General features: G+C 35.7%; 4 protein-coding genes and 1 pseudogene across 6 annotated transcripts; 3 read left to right on the top strand and 2 right to left on the bottom strand.

The window, feature by feature from the left end:
- The first annotated feature begins 292 nt into the window (after positions 1-292).
- Positions 293-1,356, top strand: LOC111283888 (uncharacterized). The gene is made up of 2 exons (XM_022872551.2): positions 293-579; positions 685-1,356. The coding sequence occupies exons 1-2, from the start codon at positions 572-574 to the stop codon at positions 1,268-1,270; spliced, it is 594 nt and encodes a 197-aa protein (XP_022728286.2). The 5' UTR covers positions 293-571; the 3' UTR covers positions 1,271-1,356.
- A 1,834-nt stretch (positions 1,357-3,190) lies between these two features.
- On the top strand, positions 3,191-5,743 carry LOC111283912 (protein FAR1-RELATED SEQUENCE 5-like). The gene is made up of 3 exons (XM_022872587.2): positions 3,191-3,506; positions 4,484-5,077; positions 5,354-5,743. Exons 2-3 carry the CDS (start codon positions 4,523-4,525, stop codon positions 5,573-5,575), a joined length of 777 nt encoding a protein of 258 aa, XP_022728322.2. The 5' UTR covers positions 3,191-3,506; positions 4,484-4,522; the 3' UTR covers positions 5,576-5,743.
- A 135-nt stretch (positions 5,744-5,878) lies between these two features.
- On the bottom strand, positions 5,879-8,835 carry LOC111283913 (calmodulin-like protein 3 pseudogene; annotated as a pseudogene). Its single transcript, XR_016341069.1, has one exon. The product of XR_016341069.1 is annotated as a calmodulin-like protein 3 pseudogene (transcript).
- A 1,770-nt stretch (positions 8,836-10,605) lies between these two features.
- On the top strand, positions 10,606-14,418 carry LOC111283422 (linoleate 9S-lipoxygenase-like). The gene is made up of 9 exons (XM_089758742.1): positions 10,606-10,911; positions 11,185-11,465; positions 11,549-11,789; positions 11,874-12,188; positions 12,288-12,373; positions 12,474-12,548; positions 12,773-13,071; positions 13,182-13,445; positions 13,524-14,418. Exons 1-9 carry the CDS (start codon positions 10,707-10,709, stop codon positions 14,290-14,292), a joined length of 2,535 nt encoding a protein of 844 aa, XP_089614868.1. The 5' UTR covers positions 10,606-10,706; the 3' UTR covers positions 14,293-14,418.
- Positions 14,362-18,665, bottom strand: LOC111283423 (FAD-dependent oxidoreductase family protein). Of its 2 annotated transcripts, none has more exons than XM_022871968.2 (9): positions 18,200-18,665; positions 17,961-18,105; positions 17,550-17,764; positions 17,371-17,441; positions 17,104-17,263; positions 15,735-15,909; positions 15,176-15,334; positions 14,960-15,048; positions 14,362-14,761 (listed from the first exon to the last, which is right to left on the bottom strand). In XM_022871968.2, exons 2-9 carry the CDS (start codon positions 18,091-18,093, stop codon positions 14,666-14,668), a joined length of 1,098 nt encoding a protein of 365 aa, XP_022727703.2. In that variant the 5' UTR covers positions 18,094-18,105; positions 18,200-18,665; the 3' UTR covers positions 14,362-14,665. The 2 variants fall into 2 exon arrangements, with proteins under 2 accessions (XP_022727703.2, XP_022727700.2); XM_022871965.2 differs by having other exon boundaries at positions 17,961-18,110; positions 18,200-18,627.
- Positions 18,666-19,522: the final 857 nt, after the last annotated feature.

Below are 19,522 nucleotides of genomic sequence, written 5' to 3'. Positions count from 1 at the left end.
ATCAAGAAAATCTTGCTAATTGTTTTATCATTTTCTATTAAAAAATTTGATCTGCATGACTCAACAACCATTATGCCAGCTCTGGTTTTCAGTTTGAATCTGACTTCATGCTGCATACAATGGCTAAAAGCAGGGATTTAAGTAATTTCCTTTATGACAAAGTTTTTGGATACCCAAAATAGGGTCTCAACAAACATATATGGACCGCATGTCCAAAGCAGAAGCAATAACAACATGGGCATTACTGTCATTCCACTTATCATCATTTGTGTTTATCTTCAAAGACATTGATCTCATCCTTCATCTGAAGTCCAAACAAACTATCAGTCCCAGCTTTTTACCGTGTTCAAGCGTCTTCCTAAGTTTCTTTATGCAATTGCCCTAGCCACCCAAAATGACAAAAGCAATATAAAACGCAAAGGATCTGTCTTTTCCCTCTCAAATTCTTCCATAAGAAACAGATCATATACCCCAATAGCAATAAAAAAATAGAAGCTGGGTGCCTTTCCTCTTCTGTTCCAGGAAGCATAAACCCTTCAAGCAACACGATCCAAATTTCCAGGATTCAATAATGGATGAGTAAAGTTTCCTTTTTTCTTTTTTCTTTTGGTTTCCCTTTCTTTCATTAAAAATTTTCAGTTTTCTTTTAAGATCTCTTACATAGTAAATTCATCTGTTTCTTAGATCGGAGGAGCACCCAAAGGACTATTACACCAATAACGGCGACCCCAGAAGGGTGACTTCCACTTCCTCTTCTTCTTCATCGACGACAAGCGTTCATGTCACAGCCTTGGACGGCCTGGTCAACGTTAACTCCCTTTTCACCATTGCCGTCTTCGTGGGCCTTTCTTTAACTACCCCAGGCCAGCATAGTCTCGAGAACCGACCACCCTGCGATGCCGACATCGACGTAGCTAAAAAGCTCTTAGTCTTCGAGGTTGTCTCCTTCAGTTTCTTCCTTTTCTCGTCTTTGGTAGCTCAGGGTTTGAAACTGGCCATCAACTTGTTGAATAGTAAAGATGTTGATGAAGCTTTCAGGGCCCACATTAACCTTAAAGTTTTGAGATTTGGGATGATGGGTTCCGCTGTGGGGTCAGTTATGGGATGCCTGTTTTTGATGCTTTCGATGGTGAATGTGATCGAGATCCGGTTAGGGATGTTGTCTTGTGGGAGTAAGTCTGCGATTCATGCGGTGGCGGCTTTAGTTATTCTGGTTTCTTCTGCTATCTTGTTTTATATTTCCACTGCTGTTTATGCTTTCTTGCATTGAATAATGAAAATTTTGTGGCTACAAACTTTAGTATTAGTTTTCATAACAATATTGTAAATCAAATCACGAGTTGAATTTCTTGGTTATCCTGGTTATGGGAGACTTGATAAACCATTTTCTCGGGGCAGAAATATTTGGTAAGAATCCTAAGCTGAAGTAGTTAAAAAGCTTTGGCTTTGATTATTCGATGAAACTCTGGAAAGCTCAGCGAACTTTTAATAGTTGGTTAGCTGTCAGGTGGCCACCATTTTTAGGTTCATTGTTTTGAAAATTACAGGGATTTAATCAAAATTTTGTAGCTACCCCATTAAATCTTTCGCAACTGAAACTGAATGATGATTTGCGTTTAGTAAAATGATCCCTTGTAAGGGATGATTTTCTTGCCTTATCAACTAGACTAGCTGCAAATTGCAATGTACAGGGCAGATTAAATCCATTTTCCATGGCTTGAGGGCTGAAGTAGCGCTCAAGTCATGCGTTAACATCATCATTCTTTCATTCTCTTCTGATCACAAACAAGAAATGGGGTCAGGGATCGTTCTTCTGTTAATTCAAGTATATCCATATGCAGACTAACTCCTTCATTTAATGATGCTGACCTTGTTGACAACATTTTGGTTCGTGGATTTGCTGGATCAAACATGTGCTTCGGTTTCATAGCTCCAATGTCATGATGATTTTAATGGGTATCCAAGTGACCACAAATTTGGATAGATGTGCTTCTGGAATGGGAATTGTGGTTAATTATACAGGGTACTTGGAACTTGTTAAAGCTGTTTCTTGTCTTCACTGTTTTTGCGGCAGATCAGTGTAACTTTAATCTCTAAATGTTACTATGATACGATTTCTATATTTGCTGGGGAAGACAAGAACGTAAGGCAGTTGAGAGCAGCTGGACACGGTTCAGAAAATTTTGGCATGTTATTGGAAGTTGAAAGTTGAGAATGAGAAGTGAAGATGGAGAGCAATTATAAGCTAGCTAATTTGTTACTCCTTTTTTTTTTTTTTTTATCTTATATGAATGTTTAATCATATAAGAAAAGAAAAAATAAGATAAAAAGAAGTTCTAATTGAATAATGAATTCAATTTAAATTTACGGAAAACATCAAATTTATTTGATATAATGACTTAAAAACTTCAATTTAGTTAACAAAAATCCAATTTTAATATTAGTGATTAGATTTAAAACAAATCTTCTAATTTATAAAGTTAAAAGTAATCACTGGTTTGAATCTGTTAATTTAAATCAGGTTCAAAATAAATTTTATATTTTTTTTAAAGAGAAATTTGAGGGTTGATAAGTGATATATTTAACAGTTTAAAATAAATAATTATAGATTGATCTCAACAAATGATCATTGATAGAACGTGAATTTAAAATCTTTTGAATTAAAATCTATTTCATAAAAAAGATGAATTTTAATTAATTAAACTAATCAATTCTTAATAATTTAAAATAAATTTAGTTTTTATCTTTCACCTCTTGATTTAATGACTAGAGATTTTATGAAAACACAAAATTCCTGGTTTCAAGTTAAGATCTTCTTCTCCTTTCTCTCTTGTAAGACTATACCCTCCTTTGAACAAAAAAAAACATGATTTTGATTAAACCTAGAATTATGGTTTTATTTATAATTTTTTTGTTATAATTTTTTAATTAATCAATTATAATAAAAAAATTATCTAAAAATTTATTATTTAAAAATATGAGTTTCATTTTTTATTAATAGTAAATAATATTAAATTACATTTAATTAATTAATTATTATGAAATAATATGCTCTTCATTTTCGTTTATTGCTTTCCTGATAAAATTTTTTGTCCGAAAAAACATAAATTACGTGTCCTTCTAACTAAGACATAAACGGTGTCGTTTACGTTTTGCTTTCTCAAAACATGGGGCCCTTGGGGACACAAGAAATGGAAAAAGATGTGATAAGATACGGCTGCCCTCCATCAGGTTCAACCGTACCCCTCCCCTGAACCGTAGCAAATTTGCAATCTTTTTCAATCCTAGGGTTCTTTTTTTTTTTTTTTCTTTCCAGTAAGTAACTAATCATCTTAAACCCCTTTTTTTCTTTTTCAACTTTTCTCTTTTTTTTTTTTTAATTTTAATTGTTATTTTCTGTTTTCTGTTTGGTTCCCTGGAAACCCAAAGGAGAGAAAAAAAAAAAAAAAAGCCTAGAACAGCCACATTGATTTGGTTTATAAAACGTGTCACTCCAAGTACTTCATGTAAGACCCAGATTCTTAGCTTGATCGTTCACTTTTCTTGACCCTTTTTTTTTCTGTTTAATTTTTTTTTTATGCACGTTTACTGTGTTTCTGTGCTGAAGATAGTGACCTTATGGATTAATTTATGATTTGTTTTTAATATTTCATTTCTGGGTGCTTTATTTTAGTAAATACAATGTATTTCTGATGATTTATTGGCTGATAGTTCCTTTAATTTTTGTTTCTCTGTTGCTCTGTGTTGAACTTAGTTACCAAAAAAATATGCAGAATAGGGTTTTAATGTACTTCAGATGCTGATAGGTTAGAATGATGCTTAATCATTTACAGCTTGATAACAAAAAGTAGGTTTTGAGCTCAAATAAATGACTTTGTGCTGTGCTTAAAAAAATGTTTTACATATTTCTGGTTTGAAAAGATCTTTTGTTTGTTAACCAGAGCTCTTCATGGTAAGTGTTAAGACTTGAGAAAACTCCTACTGACTAATTTGTTTCATTTTGGTAAAAAGATTAATAGATTTTTCTCTGTACCATGGAATGAGAATTCCCCCAACGCGTTGAGTTTGGCTTGTGAATTTATATAAACATTGGTTTTTGGGGTGTTAAAATGGAGCTAAATTTGATCTTTTAGAGGGCATTATATGGCATTTAGTCATGTTGGTATTCGGCACTTTTATTACTAAGAGTGAATGGAGTTAAATTTCTGTATGACCATTTAGTATTCTTCTTGAGAGGATTAAAGACTCTTGGTAGTCCGTTATACTCTTTTATCTATTCGGTCATCATCTGGTAGATGTTTGAAATAGGGGTTCGTGATTCCGCTTATAAAGTTTCTTATTCAAGTTTAACTTTCCACAATTCTTGGTCTTTGTTTCTTTTTTTCTCATTAATCTTTCTGCTTGTCTTTTCAAGTTTATTTAGATGCAAAATTTCTGTGAACGAAATTGGAAAATGATGTTATTTGATTTTGCTTGCCTACAGCTTTCTCATAAATGAACTATTTAGTCAAGAAAACACATAATGGAGAGCACATCTAGTCAAGGGATCGATTCAGATGAAAGTATAAGGTGTTTGCAAGTTGAAAACTTTGATGAGCAGGAATTGGTTGATCATGAGCTTCCGGACAACATTGATTTGTGCTTGGGAGATGTTGACAAGATTATAGAAGAGTCTACTGAGAGTTTACCTTTGTTAGGTAATGCTGTGGAACCGTATATTGGCATGGAGTTCAAGTCAAGAGATGCAGCAAGGGAATTTTATGTTTTTTATGGCAGACATACTGGTTTTACAGTGCGAATCCATCATAATCGACGTTCACGAATAAACAATATGGTAATTGGTCAAGATTTTGTTTGTTCAAAAGAAGGCTTTCGTGAAAAGAAATATATGTACAGAAAAGACAGGATTCTTCCTCCCCCACCTATTACTCGAGAAGGCTGCCCCGCAATGCTGAGGCTGGCTTTAAGGGATGGGGTAAAATGGGTTGTTACCAAATTTATAAAGGAGCATAATCACTCATTAATGTCACCTGGAAAAGTACCATGGCGAGGGCCTTCCAAAAACCTGATCAGTGAGGTACATCGCATTCTCTTTTAATTGTAACTGTCAAGGTGCATATGAGCTTAGCTTACTAGTTCATGCTATCACATTCTATATGCTAAACAACAGATGAGATGACTAAAATTATGGAACAGGATTGGTGAGCCATCACTCTTTCAGCTTTCTTACGTAACCATAGATAGGAATACAAACGTAGGCATGCTCAAGCATAGAGACAAGTAAATGCTTCCTTGGCTCATCTACCTTATTTTTTCCTAATCTTTTCTTTTTGCAATGATTTTGTTTCTATAGGATGAGAAGGATCAGAGAATACGAGAGCTAACCCAAGAGCTGAACAATGAGAAACAAAAGTGCAAACGGCGGTGCGCAGCTTACCAGGAACAATTATGCACAATATTGAAATTTGTTGAGGATCATACTGATCAATTGTCGAAAAGGGTTCAAGATATAGTCAAGAACATAAGAGAACTTGAAGAAGCAGAGCTGGAAGATTCAGATTGTAGATATGTTTAATTTGTCTTCGCACTAGGCATAAATATGTCTGATACACTGTACAATTGCCCCTTTCCCACCCTTTGTTTGGATTTTTCCGATGTCGATTTACTGATGCAAACAGAAGTTAATTTGGATCATTCCCTGCAATTTGATTTTAAATGCAAACAAAAGTTATGATCCTACCTCTACATCAATTACCAAATATCTCTTTTTTCTTTAAAATTTCACATCAATTGTGTTAATGTGACATTAATTTCAGTTATCAAGCTCAGAAGATCTTTCCATTCATGAGAGGCCTAAACTTCAGTAAGGGGCCAGCAATCCAAATTTTAAGGCAAACGGAACAATAATTTGAGACCAAATTAGAAAATCAAACTAATAATAATATATAAAAAGCATTGCAAATTTTCTTACAATGAGATGATACAAGAGAACCCATGGCTAGGCTTTCTCTTTTTCCTTTTTCCCCCCTTATCCTATAACATTTCTTTTGAGCTTATATATTAACTTAGGGCAGCAAAGCCACCACCTTTCATCATCTGCTTAAACTCCTTAAAATTAACCATTCCATCCCCATCCACATCCACCTTCTTTATCATCATCTTGCAATCCTCTATAGTTCTTCCTTGCTTTAGCCCCAAAGATGCCAAAACCGACCTCAACTCCTCAACCGTGATGAATCCATCTCCATTTTGATCGAACACGTTAAACGCTTCCTTCATGTCTTCCTCCTCGTCTCTCTCATTCATTATCGTCTGATACAATGCGCCAAATTCATCAATATCAACATAACCATCCCCATTCACATCGATCTTTTCAATCATTTGGCTTAATTCTTTGTCAGGGATAAAGATACCCAAGTCCTTCAGCGAGTCGCTGAGCTCTTTCTTTGTGATCTTGCCATCTCCATTCTTATCAAACATTTGAAATACCCGACGAAGCTCATCTGGATCCATTCCTTCCATCAAAGAACAAATGAAAACAAACCCCTAAGAAAAAAAAACTTGCCTGAAAGTTAGACAAGTTAAAAGAAACCCCCAAGAGCTACGCAAAGAAGGAACAATCAACAATGTTTAAAATCTATTTGGTGAAAAAAGGTGATCGAGAGAGACGAAAATTGCAATGAGAGATGGGAAAGGGAATTGACAAGGAAAATTCAAAGGATGTAAGTGGTTGGCAAATGATATGAACAAAAAGGAGAACAAGGCAGAGGTGATCGTTGTTTCGTAAAAAGCGGAGAAAGACGGGTTTTTATGCAAACTCACTAAAAAAAGTGTAATGAAATCAATGGTTTTAACATGGAAAGTTGTTTTTTGGGATTTTTTTTTTCTTTTGTGTGTGTTGGAAACGTGTTTTCTTGGTCGGGAAATTGGGGTTGGCTGCTAATTCTGATTGTTTCAGGTATTGGATGGTTAGTTTCTTTTTTGGAAGTTAATGAAAGGACACAGCAAGATGCTGTCATGCTGACACTCGGAGAGTTGCCATTGACATGAAATGAAGCTATAAAATTTGAAGACTTCTTTTTATAGATGAGGCATGAATAATTGGATTACATCTTTCTGTTGATGCTGATTTACTGTAGTACTAAACAACAGTCAAAACCTCGATGCCTGTCTGTCTGGCTGGCCTTGGATGGACCAAAAAGGCAAATGGGGTTAGCCATGTTCCCACAAATTAATCTTCCTATTTCAATGCAATGCTTAGGTTCTGAGCTTTAATTGGAGGTTAGCAAAAAAATGTTTATCATTTTGAATGGAAACCACTTATTATAAGATTAAAAGAGTATTGCAAAAAGAAATTCTCAAACTCAGAGGCATTGGGTGGGCACCAAAATGCCCATAAACGTGAACGAGCACTTTCCTAGAAAGAGAAAGGAATGATGGATTTCTATCATCCATATTCAGCCATGGGATGAGTTCCAAATCGTAGGACTTGGCAGAAACCATGGCCAGAGTTCCCAGCAATGATTCATAAACTATACTGAATCATTTACCAGGATGTGTATGGATAAGGGTGGCCTAATAAGCCATATTTCATGAGCACTCAATTGCCATGCCCCAAAACAGTTGATTACTTCAACAAGAGTCCTAGTGGCGGATTTCCCCAACCAGGGATTAGTCCCTTCAAATTGAAACATAAAAGAAGGTAAAGCACTGGCTTGAATAGAAAATAACTAAAGATTTCCAACTTTTCAAACTCTTTACAGGCATTAAACTACATTGAAAAGTTGGCCTCTAACTTGTAATGCCAAGCAATTCAACTTATATTAGGAACTTCTTTTGTTTGTAACCTATAATATTTTTAACCAATCAAACATAATTCAGCTCAGCCCCATACTTTTGTTACTTGGGCTAATGCTGAAGGGCTTAAATGAGATCAAAGATCACTGTTTGAGGCAGTAAATAATCCTGTATTCCTAAGAAATCCAAATATCCAATCAAGTGAAATGAAGATGCAATTGCTGTCATGATCTTAGTCACTAGCCAGAAAAGTCATAATCTCTCTGCAGTATGATGCTGTACTTGTCCACTTCATACCTTGCATTAAGTCACTAAACATAAACACTACCTTCGCTCATAAAAGATTGGATTATGTAAAATTACATCACCTATAATCAGTTATACATAAACTAGGTTTCCTGAGTGATTAAAGATCACCAATTAAACATTTAGGAGTAATGTACCAAACAACTTTGACACCTCAAATTAACAAAATCAGATAACTTTAAAAGAAACACTTGTGCTGTTCTTTATTTGCTACAGCTCTAGAAAATCTGTCAACCAACCTAATCTTTAATACTTGAAGACTAATCTCACATTCATTTCAAACACAGTTTCCGGCAATTGCCCTCCAGAAGGGCTCATACGCAACAACTTCAAACCCTCTTCTACCACTGTGAAGCCACAGACTCACTAACCGTACAACCATCACTGGACAGTCTATACCAATATTTACAAATCTATGACTCAATGACAATGTTCAACCCAGATTCACATAAAGATCTACCGGTTTCAAGATATGTACCAAACAAAACACAAGAAAGCACCTTCAGACCATAGACAGTTCTAGCTAGCATAGGAAACAAGGTCAAGATAAGTAAAAGGATAGACCATTTTCTTAACCTGGCGTCAGATAGAAAAAGAAGGTAACACTACAATGGTCACAGATACATAATAATTTCCTCTCAGACCAACCATGCCATTACTTAGTGCCCAAAACCAGAATTCTCAATTTCCATAACACCTAATAGCAATCAAGGTTTAACTTTAACCACGAGAACAATCACATGAAACCAATTGCAATTTCCAAATAATTTTTAAAAATTTTCTATTAAATCCCATAACTTTCCAGCAAGCTAATAAACCAGACATTGAAGAAAATCCCCAAATATCATCACAAGCCATAGAACACTTGCATTTAAATTCCAACGCACCCAAATCACACGGGGGCAATAATGTACTCACAAATAAAACCGGTTTCTTTCAAAGTACCAAAATTATTATTATTATTAATCCCACAAAAATAACAGAAATGCACTAAAAATTTCCCTTATTTCTCTTTTTTTTTCTATATTTTTATGGAGTATCCCAGGGCCTAGGCTCGGGGACAGCGACAACCATACCCTGTAGCTGAGGCGTAAGCACGACCTGACACGAAAGCCTGGAATGCTTGTTCAAGATACGACCCCTCGAATTCCTTACCAACACGTATTCCTCATCGTTGGTACGAGGTGGAAGCTTCTCCAGCCATTCCTGGGCGATGTTGACCTCGCATTCCGCCGAACATGCGTCGATCTCCTCATGGCGGTGAGAGGCCGGGTCGATCAGACCGCCGTTAGTCAAGGCCCGAAGTAAGGTACGACCCGCTAGGCCCACTACCTCACGCTTCTGCCCTTCTGGATCGACGGCGAAGAATTTGACGAGCCGGTCCGCAACTTTTATGGTGGAGGATGAGGTGGCGGAGGATCGGGTGAGGATGTGGGAGGAGAGTGATGGGAAACGGTGGATTTGGGCAGTAAGTTTTTGGAGTGTTGAAATCGCCATTTTTTGGGGGAAGACGAGATTGAGAAGAGGCTCAGTTCAGTGGACCATTTAGGGTTGTTTTTTCAGCAATTTGGGTCGCTTAATCGGAGCTTTTTTTTTCAAAGCGGGTTCCCTACGGTTCGTAACCGTGCGGTGCATAACATCCGAATTTTAGGGTTTTGGTCCAGTTCGAATTTTAATTTTAGTGATTAATTATTTCATTCACAATCTCAATTACCAAAAACATTTAAAAAATTAAAGAAAAATTTTTAAGCAATATTTACCACAAATGTATTTTTTTAAATGTTATGGCAAAGTTTTAATTTAGATAGGGCTTTTAATTTTTAAATTTTTTTTTCAAAATTTGAGGAAGTAATTACGATTTAAATTCAAAATCTAAAAAATAAATTTATAAATTGAATTAATCTTTGTAATTTATAATTAAAAATATTTGATAGAAATTGATAAATTTTAATGCCATAAATCAATAGTATAATAAGTAAAAAAATCAATTAAAATAAATTTATATTTCATATATTGTAGCTGAATTACATAATAATATTTTAATAAAAGAATTAATTTTAAAATTAAGTATAATTATTTTTTATAATTTTAAAATTTTAAAATTAATTTTTTTAATAGTTGACTGTTGAAAATAAATATTATCTATTCCTTTACATATCCAAAAGAAACTTTGTTTTTTTTTTTTTTGAAACTTAAAAATGAAATTGCTTATAAACCTGAAAGAGGGAACATTAGTTTGGTTTTTCTGAAACTATTAACTCCGATTCTAATGTATTAGGCCACAAATATTGATTTTTAATTTAGCATCATGAAAGAGTTAAACAGAATATGATCTTGAAAATGAAATCATATAAAATAATGAGTAATTAAATCCAAAGTGCTGCTGAAGAAAGCTTCATAGCAAGAAATGAATCAGATGCATAGCTGAAAACCCAAGCAAAGAAGATGTCTTTTGCTTTCCTTTCACTGATTGTGTTTCACGGGATTCGTTCTTCTCTTTTCAATGCAAAAAAAATTCCTCCTGATGAACTAATATTATCATCAGTTTTTTGAAGACAGCAGACGAAAACCAAAAGTCGAGACAAAAAAAAAAAAAAAAAGGAATGGATGAATATCATCACCTGTGTTATAATGTTGAAGAATGTTTAAGAGCTGTCCAGAGTAGGATTCCTTATAGCAATCCCCAAGACCGCCCTGCCAAGGGATGCATTATCAATGGCAAAATTGAGATTGAACACAGTCCTGGACTCTCGGGCCCTGGAAAATCAGCTTGTGTTCAGATTTATAGCTCAACTGAAATCGACCCAAGTATGTTCTTGTTCAGCTGGTTATTATATTTGAGTAAATTATATCATTTTTTATCTTTTTCTTTCGATTTGGAAAGTCAAATATTTGAATCTTTTTGTTTCAAACTATATATTCATGATTTTCATTTCTCATGTGTGCTATATATAGTTATTTCATCATTTGATGATTGATGTTCTGTCAAAACTTCAAGCAAAGATGAACAAAATAAAACAGAAAACATATGTTGAACCTTTTTCTTCCTCTTAACTGTCTTCACTTTATTGCATCCAATAGACACCAGGAAAGGGAAACTGAGCGGGAAAGCATGCCTCAAACATGGAAAGAGCAGAAAAACGGATGGCACAAAAATCACAAGTTACAAGATAAAGCTACGTGTAGAGCTTGGATTTGGAAATCCAGGAGCTTTTGTAATAGAAAATAATCACAAGCATAGATTCTTCCTCCAATCTGCAACCCTGGTAACTCAAGATAAGAAGGTCATCTACTTTGACTGTCGATCTTGGGTGTATCCAATCAAGAAGACTAAAACCAGCCGGGTTTTCTTTTCAAACACGGTAAGTTATGGTGAATTTATTTGGTCTGATTTTTTTCTAGTTTTGGTGCATTTTGAAATAGCAATTCCATTTGCTCATTGCAGTGCTATCTTCCAAGCCAAACCCCAGCTTGTTTAGTGGAATTGAGAAAGGAAGAACTTCAAGCCTTGAGAGGGGATGGAACTGGGGAAAGGAAAGAATGGGATCGAATATATGATTATGATGTGTATGATGATCTTGCTAATCCTGATAAAGGTCCAGATCATGTTAGACCTGTCCTGGGTGGTTCTGATTCATATCCATATCCTCGCAGGGGAAGAACAGGGCGCCCGGCTAGCAAAAATGGTATCTAACTTCGCAAAACTCATATCTATGTTTCTTCAGGGTTATAGCTTCTTGTTCTGACTATAGTTTTTAATCATTGGCCAGAAACAATTGACTTGGACACTTATGTTCCTCCCGATGAGAGATGCAGCCCTAAGAAACTATCTGAGTTCATCGCAAATGCAATCCAAGCCACTGTTCATTTCCTCCTATCTGAGTCAAAATCCTTGTCCCATGATTCCAGTAGTTTTGAGTCTTTCGATGAGATAAGGGACCTGTACTCTGACAACAGAAGCCAAGTAATGACTGGAACTGTGATAGAGAAAATAAAGAAATTAGTACCAGCTGAGCTTTTCAAAGAAATCACTCATGCCAGCAAACAAGACCACATAAAATTCCCATTGCCTCAAATTATAAGAGGTGACCCTAACAACAACCTGCCATTTACCATCCATAGCAGCTGCATTGCTATGTGCTTAATGCTTAACCTGTAATCTCTTAATGCTTTCTATTCTTCAGCTAATGAATTGGCATGGAGCATAGATGAGGAGTTCGGGCGTCAAATGCTTGCCGGGACAAATCCTACACGAATTCAATGCTTGAGGGTCACTCCATCTTACTAGATTCATACAATATTAGCTTATTAACCTATGTACCTTATCCGAAAATTATGTAAAATTTTGTTATAATAACTTTTTTTTTCAGGATTTCCCACCTCCAGAAAGTGATATAAGCGAATCAGACATTGAGCCGAACCTCGATGGTCTGAGTTTTGAACAGGTAACCTGTTACCCTTGAATTTTCATCAATTCAATGAAACTATGAAGCAATTTACATCCGACAACCTATCAGTTCAAGGGAGCCCTTTTTCTTCTTGTCTAAGATCAGAGCCAGTCACGAGTAATATGTTGAAGTATCGGCCAGAAAAGATAAAACTTGAGATACATATTTTGTTGCGACTTTTGCAATTTGTTATGAATTGACTTTCAGCAAATGTACTACAGGCAATGACCCAGTGGAGGATTTTTATCCTAGACCACCATGACTATCTCTTGCCATCTTTAAGAGAAATGTACTTGGAGGGTGTCTGCCCTTGTGCAACCCGAACATTACTATTTTTAAGAAGCGATGCCACCTTAAAGCCATTGGCAATAGAACTGACCTATCCAGATCCCTTCAGCAACTGGATGAGAAACTGGGTGCTCATTCCAGCAAAAGAAGGCACTGATCGAGCACTTTGGCAGTTGGCAAGGGCTCATGTTGCAGCTAATGACTCGGCATATCATCAACTCATCAGCCATTGGTGATGAGCCATACTTTTATGAAAAACTCTGTTGTGTCTCTAATGAATCGTGATAATAAAATTTCTATGACATAAGGACTGATTCAGAATAATGTTACACCTTTTGCCAGGTTGCATACTCATGCAGTTGTCGAGCCATTCATCATTGCCACCAGAAGGCAGCTGAGTGTGATGCATCCAGTTCACCAGCTGTTGGATCCTCATTTCAAAGACACCATGCACATAAATGCCTTGGCTCGGAGTATTCTCATAAACTCAGGAGGAATCCTTGAGACGACGCTATTTACCGGCAAATTCTCCATGGAATTGTCTTCTGAGCTTTATAAAGTGTGGAGATTCGATGAACAAGCTCTCCCCTCCGATCTTCTCAAAAGGCAATGATCCTAAACAATCCGCAAAAAACCTATAAACTCGTTTAACACATACATGTCACATGCATTTCATTTTTTCAGGCACATGGCCCTAGAAGACCCAGAAAGCCCCACTGGGGTTCGTATCCTCTTCCAAGATTATCCTTACGGTCTGGACGGTCTTGATGTATGGTTGGCCATCAAAACATGGGTGGGAGATTTTTGCGACATCTTCTATGAAGATGATGATTCTGTCAAATCAGATACAGAAATCCAAGCATGGTGGTCAGAAATTCAAAATGTCGGTCACGGTGATAAGCGCAACGAGACATGGTGGTACCAAATGACTACCAAGACAGATCTTAAGAAGACTTTAACAACCCTCATATGGATCACATCAGCCCTTCATGCATCAGTGAATTTCGGACAATATGCATACGCAGGTTACCCTCCAAATCGACCCACTAGGTGCCAAAAGTTCGTTCCAGATGAAGGAACGATGGAGTTTTCTGAATTCTTAAAAGATCCAGATAAGTACTTTCTCAAGATGTTACCTGAAAGATTTCAGGCGACCCTCGGCATTGCATTAATGGAGGTGCTCTCGCGGCACACATCTGATGAAGTTTACTTGGGTCAGAGGCCAAAATCAGAGTGGATAGACAACAACGAGGTAATGCAGAAATTCAAGAAGTTTAATGACACCCTTCAGGAGATAGAGAAGAAAGTCTCGGAGAGAAATCAAGATCCAAAGCTGAAGAATAGATCGGGGCCAGCAAAGATGCCATACACACTTCTCTACCCTGGTCCAAGCAAGGTTGAATTCGGGGCAAGCATGACAGCAAAAGGGGTTCCTAATAATGTATCCATGTAACTTTTTTTTTTCCTAAGAAACCATATAACATATTTTAATTCTATGCAAAGGAAAATATGCTCTATAGAGTTCCCAAACCTACAAATTCATTTTTAAAGTTAAGGACTAGAAAAAAAAAAAAGAAAATCTCATGTTCATGAGTCATGACACATTGATGGGTGCATTTACCTAAAGCTCAAAAAATGGCAAATAAAACATAGATATGCTGAAAATTGCATTTACCAGTTGAATACAAGTTTTGACCGGAAAAGTAAGATATAAGGCACTGTGACTTCAAGATTTCTGGAAAGTAAAATCTAACAAGCAGCTTAAGATTTGCTCCAACTAGACCAATCCATGATGTTTCTCCTTCACTGTTCTTTGGCACATTGTACTAACAACATCGACCTTGAGCAGCAAATGGTGAATTATCAACATGGGTGGGATTGCCCAATACCATATCAACAACCATTTCGGCGGTTCCTAAAGCCTGAAAATTAAACAAAAGTGATGAATAATTTTTATGAACAAACAAGAGGTGGAACTAGCGAAGAACAAACCCTAGGAAAAAAGGATCAGTGATCAACTGATAACCTTCATATGGATTAGAATGCAACACCCACAGTGTTTATTCCAAATCCGAACAACATATAATTTTCCAGAATATAATACAAAAGATAAAAGTTACCGTAGTGAGCCCTTTTCCTTCATGCCCAGTTGCAAGAAATAAGTTTGACAAACCAGGCACACGTCCAATGACCGGCTTCCCGTCAGGCACTGATATAAGTAAAGACATCATTTCAGGAATTATATGTAGATCAAACTATTCAGCACATATAAATTTCAAATGGTAGTATACCAATGATATGAAATATTCCACAAGCTGTAATATATGAGGACTTACTGTAAGGGCGTAGCCCTACTCTCACTTTTCCGTTCTTGCTGAAATCTGTAAGGGACAGTTCTTTTAATTTGGGAAAGAAGTCTCCAGCCCGTTTCAATATATGAAGAATGATAGCATCATCTACCTCAGTGCTGAAGCCAACAAACTGACGGCTGCTCCCTAAAAGACAGATTAAACTTACGAAAATATAAGCATGTACACCAACAAATTAACATGAGCCACTGGACAATGTACACAAAGGCAAGACATAGATAACAAAGCCCATTTATGCATTCTGTTTTGCATCTATAAAAATAAACGCTAATTTCATCTATCATATTATGAAACAATAAGATATAAAAGTTAGAATCTAAGGACTCTGTCAAGAGCAGGAAACAAACAACATTTTGAAGTTCCAAGCAATCTCACATTTCTTTGAGTGCTAAACAGGAGCGGAATAATAAGAAGATAAAAGCAGACAACATTGTCTTTTTCACACCAAAATTATCATTTTACCATGCGTAAATGAATATTTAAAATCTAGCATTGAGAATGGCAAGCAAAAAGTGTGAAATTTTACCTAGAATAAGATTACCCATTGTGTCCATTGTGGCTGTCATTGAAACAGCCAGGGTTTGGCTATGATCATCCTGCTCTGAAGTTAATATTGCATTTTGATGATCAACATAGCCAACCTCCATCAAACCATGATTCAGTTGAAGGGAATTAAAGTTTTCAATCACAAGAAGGTGGCCCTGTTAGGGATATCAAAGGCAAGGCAGGCATTATATCAAAAAAATTAAAAATCAAATAAATAAGCATGGAAGATGCATCAAAGAATTGCATTATCAAAATTTATAAATATCATCCTACTACTTTCCATGAAAATTTCCCCCCGAGATATATAAGGCACTCTTCAAATGCATTCTAGTAGTAGAGGTTTGTATCAGATATTAGTTAAGCTTCCTTCTTTAGGAGCCACAATAATTACATTCTTATGATGGTAACATCATATGTTAAAACAGTAAATATTTGAAATGGAGCTATGTTATTAGTTTTTTATACGTATAACATGTGCATGTTCAGGCATTAAATGGTTCTATAATTATAACCAAAGAGCTCATTCCAACGTGAATCTGGGGTAAGACATGGGTTTGAAAGGATCATACTTAATAACAGTGAATAAGTATGAAAAACCTTGAGACAGCATGCCTGAGCATGTTTGAAACAGGTTAGTTTCATTCATAATAATGAAACATATAATTTGTTAAGCCCGAACAACCCCAACAGCATTTAACCTATAAAGAAAACCCAATATAATATGTCCAAACATATGCCTGTCCACAAAAGCACACTGATGAATGATCCAGGACATAACAAAGCACTATGAAAAACTTTTAACATTAATATATCAGATTTAGCTTCAGATATCTGTCCAACAAATTCAGAGTTTATCAAAATGCTTGATATGGCAAAAAGATCTACCATCCTAGAACAGCATAAAGAAGGAAAACAAAGCCAAAAAGAGGTACTCTGCTATATTCAAATTGTGCCAAAAAAGTCAAGGATTTATTACATAAGATCAAACTTTCAAACCAATGAAAATTAGAATAAAAGACTATTGAAGCCTGTTGCATAATTAGAATGCTTAAGAAAGTTCATAGCCTCTAGTCGAATTTCGACATGGATACAAGACTAGCACTTCCAACAGGACCATTTGGTCACCAGATACAATTAGCACTCTAAAAGCGACACCAAAATAAATATGGTTAACCCGCAAAACTAATTAGTTCGTTGAAACCATGGCCTGAACAAAAATAGAGATCCAACATACACATAAGTTCATTCACTAATATATATACTATACAGAATAATAAATGTGGCAATATACAGATAATGAAATATGAAATTTTAAATTATGCAAATCCATTTATATCTTGGATTATCACCTTACGAGGCTTCACAAGGACATCCAATTTAACATTTGAACCTCTGACCAGGTCATGCATCAGAGATCGACTCCAACAACCAGCTGCAACTACAATGGCCTTTCCATACAAGGTATTATTGGAAGTCTGAACAGCTTCAACCTCCCCAGTATTAGTACATCTGAACTACAGGAGTTAGGAGAGTTATACATAGACCTGAATAAATGAGACACATGTGTTGTTCCTTGGTCTCATCATCAAAATGCACTGCCAAAAATGACAACAGACCTTACTAAACCTGTAACTGGCTCATGATAGAACTCAGCATATCTACCCTCCAGTGCAAAATTTCGGTTAACCTATAGACCATTGGAGTCTATGTTAGTTACATACAAAGGGAAGACATTAACACCAAAGCAACCATTAAACCAAATGTTATTAAATAACTAAAAGAAAGATAATGACACCTTTTCGATATATGAAACAGTACGCCAAGCATCCAATTGGCAATCATCGGGTGCAAAAGCAGCCCCACCATCACTCCCAACAAAAACAGCAGGCTCCTTGGAGAGCAATTCATTGCTGAACAGATACTCTGCTCTCAACCCAGCTTCAGACAGTTGCCTCACTCTGTTTCTTAACACAACTGAATCCCCAGGAGTTCTACCAACTAACAAGCTTCCTAAAGCCTCAAAAACACCATATATTACCACAGACGTCCAAAAAAATAACTCAAAATTTCAATTTAAAAAGCGATAACAAAAACTTGTGCTAAGTCACCGAACAACAACCTATGACAATACCATGCAATCGTTTAAACTATGTAATTCAACGGACACTTAATTCCCAACTGCCTAATTGTTTTGGAGTGGTAATACCTGTCTTCTTCCAACCCAATACTTGAAATGGATCCATGCCTTGATCACGTATTGTCTCAGCCAACATCTTCCACAGTTGGTGACTTCTTTTGGTGAGTTCCCATGTCTCACTACCAGGGTTTTTATTTACCATCCATATGTAGCCCTGTCCTATCCCAATCAGAGTGTAGCAAATGCAAAAATAAATAAATAAATAAAAACGGGGGGTGAAAATAATAGTTACAAAAGTGAGGTTCCACCTGCACCGGTGGCACCGGAGCAAGGTACAGCCTTATCAACGACAGCAACGGATAGATCCGACCCGATTAGAAACTGTCGGGCGATTGTCAACCCGATGATTCCCGCACCCACGATCACGACATCAAATGAATGGGAAGACGCCTTCACCGGTCCTGAACCCGAATAAATGGTGGGTTTAGGTCGGGTTGTTCCGGTTCCGTTGACCGAGAGTGTAAGCTGTTTCGTTGGGATTTTGGAGCCGAACAAGCTTGATTCGAATGAAAAGGAACATAATCGATTAGTGTTGAAAGAAGCGACGCCGTCTTTCATAAAATAGTTAGAGCCTGAGCTTGGGGAGTTAACTGCGATTGAAGCCATGGTTTTTCCTGGTTCTGTTTCAAACTCTTTTTCTCTTGTTCTTATTATTTTTTCGATGGTAATTGAAGGGAAAAAAAAATGGGCTCTTCATTGTTGGATGTCGCGGGCAGCTTTCGGTTGAAGCCCATCGTATTGTCCTTTTCAATCACCTTTTTCTTTCTTTTGGGTTTTTTTTTTTAAGTAAAAAAATTTTTTTGCCCAATCTTTTGTTATCGAAAATATTAAATTAAATAAATAAATTTTTTTAATGAATTAAAACTGATTCAATTGGACTATGTTCATGCAAAAAAATTAAAATTAAATAAAATACGAAAAAAGATTTTTATTTAAAATTTGAAAAAAAAAATTAAATATAATAATATAAATTGATAATTCATATATTTATATCGTATTTATTTTATATCAAATACATGTAAAAATATCATAATTTATGTTAACATACACAACTCAATTTTTTTTTTTTTTTTGCAAAATTTATATAAGACATAATTATCAAAATATGGATGAATGATAAATTGACAAAATTGTATGAATAAAGCATACATTGGCATCAAATTAATGTCTTCATTATTTTTATTTAATAAAAATATTCAACAATTCCAATAGGTATAATTGCTTTTGTTTTGGCACAATTGAGATAAATTATTTGACATAATTTGCGGGAATTATAATTTGGTACAATGCAGTGAAAACAATCACTGGTTGCTGCCAGCATTAAAAATAATAATAATAATTATTATTATTATTATTATTAAGAAAGAAATGTCAATCTTAAATTTTGTTACGAGGAATCAACATTTCCTCCCTAGTAATTATTTCATTTCATAACTGTAACAGGCAATTATTTTTGTTACACCACCCCAAATTATAATTCTCCCCCCTCCTCCCTCCAAAATTGTACCTTTAATCAAAAAAGTTTTTGCTTCCTCCTTTCTGTCCTCTCTACAAAACAAAACCTAAAACTG

This window comes from Durio zibethinus, chromosome 3 (genome assembly GCF_047325235.1).
Source record: "Durio zibethinus cultivar Kanyao isolate XHJ-2024 chromosome 3, ASM4732523v1, whole genome shotgun sequence".
Taxonomy (NCBI): Eukaryota; Viridiplantae; Streptophyta; class Magnoliopsida; order Malvales; family Malvaceae; genus Durio; species Durio zibethinus.
This window is presented reverse-complemented; position numbering and strand designations above follow the sequence as displayed.

Excerpts from the sequence above, each read along its gene's own strand:
- LOC111283422 (XM_089758742.1), top strand. The coding sequence starts at position 10,707 with ATGGATGAATATCATCACCTGTGTTATAATGTTGAAGAATGTTTAAGA. Across the intron at positions 12,189-12,287 it reads ATTGCCTCAAATTATAAGAG|CTAATGAATTGGCATGGAGC; the intron begins GTGACCCTAACA and ends TCTATTCTTCAG. Across the intron at positions 13,446-13,523 it reads CCCTCCGATCTTCTCAAAAG|GCACATGGCCCTAGAAGACC; the intron begins GCAATGATCCTA and ends TCATTTTTTCAG.
- LOC111283423 (XM_022871965.2), bottom strand. The coding sequence starts at position 18,557 with ATGGCTTCAATCGCAGTTAACTCCCCAAGCTCAGGCTCTAACTATTTT. Across the intron at positions 15,335-15,734 it reads AATGGGTAATCTTATTCTAG|GGAGCAGCCGTCAGTTTGTT; the intron begins GTAAAATTTCAC and ends TCTGTCTTTTAG. Across the intron at positions 15,049-15,175 it reads AGTAGGGCTACGCCCTTACA|TGCCTGACGGGAAGCCGGTC; the intron begins GTAAGTCCTCAT and ends TACTTATATCAG.
- LOC111283912 (XM_022872587.2), top strand. The coding sequence starts at position 4,523 with ATGGAGAGCACATCTAGTCAAGGGATCGATTCAGATGAAAGTATAAGG. Across the intron at positions 5,078-5,353 it reads CCAAAAACCTGATCAGTGAG|GATGAGAAGGATCAGAGAAT; the intron begins GTACATCGCATT and ends TTGTTTCTATAG.